The sequence below is a fragment of the Peromyscus californicus genome, unplaced genomic scaffold (assembly GCF_007827085.1).
Source record: "Peromyscus californicus insignis strain IS unplaced genomic scaffold, ASM782708v3 Scaffold_11__1_contigs__length_118956290, whole genome shotgun sequence".
In the NCBI taxonomy this organism is placed as follows: Eukaryota; Metazoa; Chordata; class Mammalia; order Rodentia; family Cricetidae; genus Peromyscus; species Peromyscus californicus.
In genome coordinates, this window is record NW_026294402.1 from 32848458 (window position 1) to 32857415 (window position 8958).

The 8958-nt window shown below is 37.5% G+C and overlaps 1 protein-coding gene across 1 annotated transcript; it reads left to right on the forward strand.

Annotated features, from left to right (window-relative positions):
- Window positions 1–4890: 4890 nt before the first annotated feature.
- LOC128103398 (olfactory receptor 145-like) lies at window positions 4891–5835 on the forward strand. The gene has a single exon (XM_052727756.1). The coding sequence runs from the start codon at window positions 4891–4893 to the stop codon at window positions 5833–5835; it is 945 nt and encodes a 314-aa protein (XP_052583716.1).
- The last annotated feature ends 3123 nt before the right edge of the window (window positions 5836–8958 follow it).

Consider the following 8958-nt stretch of genomic DNA (forward strand, 5'->3'; position numbering starts at 1 on the left):
GCCAGCCCCATGCCTCCTGTCTCAGCAAAGGCTTCTGGGTACTGTTTTAGCCATGAATTATGTCTAGCCCTAGGAGGGAGAGGTGGTTGTAAATGTAGTCTGTATTCATCTTCTAATTGTAAAGTGAGAACCTGGATAGGCTGTCCAGTCTAACACTACAGGCTTTTTGAAAAGCCATATGAAAACCTTCTATTGTAGAAGTGTCCTAATACATATGAATGGAGTTTAAATGGAGTCACCATATAATACTGAAGACAGTACCTAACTAGACATTTTATGCCACCAACTAAAACCTCCAGTCCCAGGAATGGGTTACATTTTGTTAACTTGTTGACCAATAGGGTCCTATAGACAGGTCTCTCGAACTTCACGGGCCATAGACAAAGGAATTATTGGTTTTTTCCCAGGAACCTGATAAACCCTTATTGTTGACACCACTTATGTCATTGAACATGAAGAAATCTAGGTGATACTCAGCTAGAATCTTCACCCCTACTGACTAACATTCATAGTGCTGGAAGTCACTTTGTGTGCTGGAAGAGAAATGAATAAAAAAGAAAATCAAAAGAAAACTAACCAACATAAATGTTTGTAACAAATTGTATAAAACATATTTAATGAATCACAGAGTCTGGATCACTTTGGGACACTCAAGGAATGTCTGTCCTATGGGGTACATTTCAAGTTTGCCCTGAGGAATTTTGGTCCCTTAGTAATTTTACGGTCAGGAATATTTGAACTTCATTTTAGTAGTTACTCTCTTTTCTTCCTAAATAGAAAGACATCTGTAATTGGGGGACTTCATTTTTTAAAAATTCTTTCTGCTCTATTAATTCTTTTATTCATAGACTTCAGCAATCTTGTGCTTTGTTGTTTAGAGAAATGACCTGTGAATCTTTTCAAGTTCTGACATTTGTTTCAGAATTCATGTAGTCTTTTTAATTTTTATTTATTTAATTTTTTCTTTTTACATAAAAACCTCTGTTCCCCTCCCTCTCCTTCTCTAGCTCTCTCCTCCACCTCCCCCACCCACCCCTATCCCCTCCTTTTAGGGAGTAAGACCTCCCTTGGGTAGTCAACACAGGCTGGCATACCAAGTTGGGGCAGGACCAAGCCCCTCTCCCTTGCATCAAGGCTGAGTAAGGCATCTCAACAGGGAATGGGCTCTAAAAGCCAGTTCATGTACCTGGCATAAATCCTGGTCCCATGCCAGGGGTTCCACAAGCCATATAACTGTTACCCTCATTCATTCTTCCTGGTACATTTTTCTACTTCAGACTTGCACTTTCATGTCCAGTTCAAGGTTCAATGTAAAAATTTAGCCAGAATTTCACTCTTTCTAACTTCTGCTTGTGACAACTTCACAATTTAGTCAGCCCATAGGCTAGTGACTTGGAGAATTTTGTCCTTTTTTTTTTCTTGTATCCCTTTTACTAGAAGACTTGCTGAATCCTCCCTTGCAGTGTCTCTTTTTCATTTATCAGAACTTCTCATAGTGTTGCTCTTACTTCAGGGACCTTCCTTTTCCTTCCCTCCTCTCTTCCTCTTCATTTCTGCTTTTGTATCCTTCCTCCTCACCCCCTGTCTCTCACAGTCTCTCCTCTTCCCACTGCTGTAGTTGCCTCTGCACCTCGTGCTACTTCCCTCTCTCTAGTGCTGGTCATTTCCCCAGTGTTCTCAGGCCATTTTAATCTTTCTGAGTCCTCTAATGTTTCAGTTTGTGCCACAAAAGGATAAAACCTTTTAATGGCTCCCAGTGCCATTACAAAGGGAACAGAACCTAAATTGTGGCAGTTCAGACCTTATTATACTGCACTGTTATAAATTTCCTTCTTATCTCAGTCCATGCAACTATGTGTGGGAGAAGACACAGGATACTCGCAGTGTTATTCAGAAAAGCAGAGTGATATTCATGGATGAGAACTATGACTATTTATATTTCTTTCTTCTAATCTTAGTAACTCCAATCTGAAATTACCTTTGATGGCCTCTGGGTGTTGTCTGTGACTGTACATTCTTTATGGATGTCATTGTTCTCCACCTTTTTGTCTATAAATAAGAGCATAAGTATCTAAAACTTCTTTGTGAGCAATATCCTATATGCATTCTTAGAGAACTGGGAAAGGATATTCATTTATTCATTCTTCTATACATTTCTATAGGACACTCCCTGCCTATGTCAGGTTTAATTGTTTAAAGTGTAGCAGAAGTAGCTGTGAGGAAAACAGATAAAATTCCCTTGACATCACAGACTTTGATGAAGAAGTATGTGTGATACGTATGAAAGAAGACATTATCAACAAATATGTAAGATTTCAACTACTGATAGAAAGCATGATGAATCCATTGTTTATTGGACAGGTTTTCTTGATTTTCTATTTGGAGAGTGCCCAATTTGACAGGAAAAAAATGTGTGTAACTCTGGAGCATAGGTGAGATGAAGGAAGAATGGAAAATAATGGAGCAGGAGGATTGAGTTGGACAGGATATGGGAGGGCAATAAAGATGGGAGAGTTAGAGGAGAGATAATTAACATTAAGATCTTTGAGAAAGTCATTTGTAATCCTACTACTGTATAAGCTTCTTAAGATATATTTATAGATAAAGAGGGTTTAAATGGTGTTACCCTAAAATTGGGAGACAGTGTTCCTCCTAGATACCATCGGCTATCAAAGAAAAAACGGAAATTCAGTAATGGGCTCCATTTTTGGAGTCTTTTGCCAGTTATGTCCATAGAACCCTCCAATATTAAAGGGTAATTCCCCTGCTATTGATTATGCTCATTACTTGATGGTGAGACCTTGTTGTTCGAGATACCACATATTCAAGTCATAACATGGGGAAATAGAGCTTGCATCTGCCTGGAAGCTTCATCTCTATTGCCTAGATTCTGTAGTGCTTAAAGTCTAGGCAGGCTGTCACAGGGAAGTAGTAATAATCAATTATACATAGCTGTGAATCCTGAGAGATAAAATAATTGGTAACCTGGCAGAATATACCCTCTGGTGCTATACTGGTATAAGTGTTGTGGGAGTAGCCAACCAGTTTCTTTTGGACTTCAGACTTGCTCCATAGGCAAAACTCATTCCTAGTGTAATTTGTGGAGCAAACTACCTGAGACTAGATATGTCATAAGTTCTAGAGAAGTACCTGGACTCTTTTTCTGCTATGGATATAGAATTTAACAGGCTTGTAACAAATTTCCATTATACATTATACCCATAGATTAGTGCATCTCTCAACCTTTATCAGAAATACTTCTTTTGGCAGTAGATAGTGATTAACACAGACATTCATAACTTGGAAATAGGCAGAGAATAAGAGTCTGGGAGTCCTGAATCCTAAATAGGACCTCCACATCATACCCCTTCTCCCAAGCCTAAAAGGGTCATAAGTGAATTAAGGGTGGGAAGATTGTAAAACCCAGAGGTGGTAGATAACTACACTGAAACAATGTTTTCAGGACTCAACATGTTCCCTGCTCAAATAAACTCACAGTGGTTGCAACAGTATGCATAAGACCTGTGTAAAATCAAACTTGACAAAATACAGACATTGAAGGAGGATATGATCATGAAGTTCCACCTCAACTATAGTCAATTGGGTGGCTACTGGGAGAAACATAGTCAGTTTTAAGTATGTGGCCCCAGAGAGGTTACTTATACTCACATAGATATCCCTACATTTATATACATAATGACACTGCTGACTGAACTCAGTAAGTTTAAAAAAATAAGGAAAAAAAAAAGATCAAGTTATGTGAGTATAGTGGTAGGATGTTGGGGGAGGAATTTCAAAAGAAGGATTCAGGAGTAAATTTGATGAAAACATATTATGTATTTGGATGAAATTTCCAAATAATAAATAAAAAACAAAATTAAATACCTCCAATGAGCCAATGTCATTACTGTTGAACTAGTCCCTAAGTACCATGGCAATAAAGCTTGATCTCTTGGGGAAAATACCTAGGAAACATAAACTTTTCAATTTTTAATGAGGTTCCTAAGATTACAGTCTCATAAATCTCTATTGAGTCTTAATCAGTTGGCTCTTTAGACATCAGTGGATGGTATTTAACAACCTCTGTGATAGAGAGGACAACCTTGGAAAAGTCACCACCAGAAATAATGATCTACAATTGTGGCTTTTCATGGTCTCAAGAAATGATGACTCTGACTTTGCCAGTAGAAAATTAGTTTCCCTCATTACCAGAAAGGCAAATGTAGAAATACATATATTTGGGCCCATACACCTTTACAGCTCTTCAATGCCACTTCAAACTTGCTTATCTAGGACAGTAGAGAAGTATCTGTGTGGTCACACATGACTTCCCCACACACAAGGGTAAGTATTGAATTGGATGCATGCTTGTTTTTCTTTCTCTAAACCTTATTGAGTTTCTGATGTATCTGTGTCTTCTCTTTTGAGATTATCATTGAACCTTAAGTGGGAGGTGGATTTTCAAAGTAGCAAAAAAACAGAGAAGCTGTAGAACCAAAAATGGTTACTGATTTCCTGAATATTCTTCCCAAGGAAATGGCCTTTCATTTATTTATGTTTATATCTGTACATGAACTTCCATAATATGTAGAAAGTAAAAGGCACAGAGAAGTGTGAGCTTGACTTTATCATTCTATTTTACTTCTTAGTCTCATTTTAAAGGGGTAGTTTGGAGAGGGCTGGGATATCCTTTTTTTTTTGGTTTTTCGAGACAGGGTTTCTCTGTGTAGCTTTGTGCCTTTCCTGGTACTCGTTTTGTAGAACAGGCTGGCTTCGAACTCACAGAGATCCGCTTGGCCTTGCCTCCAGAGTGCTGGGATTAAATGCATGTGCCACCACCGCCCTGGGGGATATCCTTTTAATGTTTTGTTTTTTACTGTTCTTACAGATATGACCCAGAGACGAATGGCCTTAGTTAATGACTCTTCTGTGAAAGAGTTCATCCTGCTGGGCTTGACACAGCAGCCAGGGCTCCAGCTGCCTCTCTTCTTCCTCTTCTTGGGAATCTATGTGGTTTGCATGGTGGGGAACCTGGGCTTGATGGTTCTGATTGTTTTGAACCCTCACCTGCACACTCCCATGTACTACTTTCTCTTCAACCTTGCCTTCACAGATCTCTGCTACTCTTCAGTCATAACGCCCAGAATGCTGGTGAGTTTTGTGAAGCAGAACATCATCTCTTTTGCTGAGTGCATGACTCAGCTCTTTTTCTTTTGCTTCTTTTCTATTGAAGAATGCTACATTTTGATAGCCATGGCCTATGACAGATATGCTGCCATCTGTAAACCCCTGCTTTACCAGGTCACCATGTCCCATCAGGTCTGCCACTTGATGATGGTAGCTGTGTATGTAATGGGGTTTGTGGGAGCCATGGCCCATACTGGTAGCATGTTAAGTCTGACCTTCTGTGATAGCAACATCATCAATCACTACATGTGTGATATAGTTCCTCTCCAGAAGCTCTCCTGCACAGATATTGCCATCAATGAGCTGGTGGTTTTCATTGTTGTGGGTGTCAATGTCATAGTGCCCATCCTGACTATCTTTATTTCTTACACCTTGATCCTTTTCAACATCCTTGGCATCCGTTCTGCAGAGGGTAGGTCAAAAGCCTTCAGTACCTGTGGCTCCCATGTAATAGCTGTTTCTTTTTTATTTGGAGCTGGAGCATTCATGTATCTGAAGCCTTCTAGTGCATCTGTGGATGAAGATAAAGTATCCACCATTTTTTACACGGTTGTGGGCCCAATGATGAATCCTTTCATCTACAGTTTAAGGAATAAGGATGTCCACATTGCACTGAGAAAAACTTTGAAGAAAAGGATGTTTACCTAAGTAGAATGAATCTGTATTTGTTCTGTAAGTAAATCTTAGGACATGTGAAGCATAGGACTGGAGGAGTTTCTAATTTGTAGAGCATTTGTTTGTATGTCTGAGGCCCTGGATTTGACCCAACTCTTGAACAATTTCATTGACAACAGCACCTAAATTAAGATCAAAATCCAAAAAACAAAACAAAACAAAAAAGCAAAAACCACTAGTGAGAATAGTGTGGAACTAAAATTATTTAACAGTATGCAGAATTAAATTAATTATCAAGGAATTTTCAGAAGTAAAGACAGTGGAGTATAATTAACCCATCATACTTTTAGGATAGAGTGTAGTAGCCCATCATTTTCCAAAATTATATGTATCTTTTTTCAGTATTGAAAACTTAAACAACACATTTGTGCAGCCATCTGAGAGTAAGTTACACTCCAGGCTTAGAAATCACCAGGAATTATGTATACAAAGCACTCGATAATATTATACTCAGAAATAATAAGATCATGAGATCTTTTAAAGGTACATTTTTGTATGTTTTTGCAGGTCATGTGTTTGGGGAATCATATTCATGCTCTCTTGCATGGTAGGCGAATGCTCTTCCGTTTATCCACCTTAAGCACAACTGTGAGATCTTTGACTAGAGTACACCTAGAAGTTATGTCACTGTGCTACTGACATACTGATTTCAGTAGTCTAAGAGACATTGTCTCATAATTCAGTTAATAATGCTGTGGGGATGTTTGTAGATTTCTTTTTGAATGGTTCCTTTGTATCTCCAAAGGTTCAAATATGGAGGTAAAAGACTTTTTCACTCCTGTCTTTTTTGTTTAGCCTAAAATCAGTTTGGTAAAGAGGAGTTGATGAGTCTGTTGTGATTCCAGTGCTTGCAGACTAAAAATAAAAGAACAATTGCAGTCATTTAGGATAAAGGGAACCTATATAAGGTTTTCTGTTTATGGACTTGAGGGCGAGTATGTGCATATAAAAACAAGCTATGTCTTCATTGAGAAGAATTTGATTAAGCAATTCTCCTTCTCATTGCTAAAGAAATTCTGTCTTTTCCTCAAATAAATTATGTAATCTTAATTTATAAGTAGTGATTTCTTTTCCTTTAATAATTTTACTTTCATAATATATGGTGATCAATTTTATTGAAGAGCAAATATAAAGTGAGCATGTATCCAATTTTAGACATCAATATATCTAGGATTTTGTCAAACATTACAAATGTAGCTCTAAAGAATGCTGAAGACACTTATCTCAGAAGGCTACAGATTAGTAAGGTGGTGATAAATCAAATTTTGTATTTGTGAATATATAATGGAAAATAAAACACAAACTATTGGAAGAATGTAATTTTCTGAGAATAACTGTCTAATGTCTTGGGTGGGCTGGTCACAGAACTCTTTAGAGGAGGTGGCAGGTGACTTGACTGTAGGTATAGTTGCCCACAGAACAGCTAAGGAAAGGGAGGAGCTGAGCAGAGTTTTAGAGGCAGCAATTACCTTGATGATGAGGAGGTATGGTTTTGGAAAGCAGATGAATGCTATGGCAGAAGACTAAGCAGAAGAATGTGCATACAAGTGTGAGGAATAATTAACATGAGGTTGAATTGGGGATTTGCAAGGGAAAAGAATGGACATAAATAAACACAATAAAAGTCTGAGTGAAATCAATCCAACATCTGACAGCTTTTTCATCCTTCTCCTGTATTCTGAAGTGTGGTCAATGTTCATTTATAACTAATTTAGCTTCAGGAAAAATTGGTACTGAAATTCATGAAAGAATAAATTTGAACAATAAAAATTTGCATGCTCTACAGGAGAGGTGATGATTTTTTGCTAACTGTACACACCTGAAAAATGAGTCAAGGTTGCTAGATGTCAGCTGAAACAGCAGTAAGTGTTAGGTTTGAAGCCCCCTGAATCTGTGTCTGTATGAGTTTAGTAAGCTGTGACAAATGGAAGGACCAACAGAAATGACTTGGTTTTCAGTCTGAATTCGTCAAGTACTGACTCTGAGTCTTCTGTGTCTTTGATTCTGCACATCTAATATTAAAACTTCTATGGAAATTACACATAAAATAAATGACAAATAATGATACACATTTAAAAAATGATGTAGCACTATTTTAAATACCATATTCTAGAAATATAAACATGTATTTTGTTTCCATTTCACTTCCTTGAAGTATGTACCTGATCCTCAATAGCTTCTCACTGCTTGTTTTTGTTCTTTTCCTTTGAGACAGGATTGTGTTGTGCATCTCAGTGTGGCCTTGAATTTGTCATCCTCTTGTCTTTGTTTCTTGAGGACTGAGATAATAGGCATTTGCCACTACTCTTGTCCTAACAAGTTCTAGGCACTAATGGTGTCCTGCTGGCAGTTCCAACATAGCTGCCATTGCTAGTAACAGTGTAAGGAACTGATGATAGATATTGGTATCACTGTCACTGCAATTGAGTTGGGGGTGAATTTGTGTTAATACATAGTTGGTGTTAACTTGGGATAATTTAAGATTCATATATATCTATGAAAAATATATTGTAATTTGTAAAATTAAATCAAACTATAATATGAAAGCAACTATAATTTGTCACATATAACACATATGAATCAGCATATGGAGAAAAGAACCAAGAGCATACTGAAACATAGTTAAGGAAACATTGTTGTTTTGTACTACTAGGAATGGATGTAGTAACTTCCCATGCCAGACAAGCACCAATACTCATGAATATCCAGACAGTTTGAAGGGATGTTGTTGGAGAAATAGTACCATTTTTATATACTTACTTTTTATTCATTTAATACAAAGCAATAGTACCTAAGAAATCAAGATAACCACAAGTCATAGAAGCTTGGTCATATATCTAAGACTCATTCACAAAATGTGGTATATATTAAGTGCCTTAATTCTGAAGACAGGATAAATTGTTGAGTCGACTGTAAACAGCAGTGTATATGTATATATACCATGATCCTTTTAATAAGAAAAAAGTAGAAACCCCAAGCAGTATGTGATTTCGTGTCAGTGTGGGTTGACAGCCTCCTCTTCTCTCTTAGTGATGTGAATCACAACATCAGGTCTTACTAATTTGAGATTGCTGTGTCAGTGCAGTTCCATGTTGT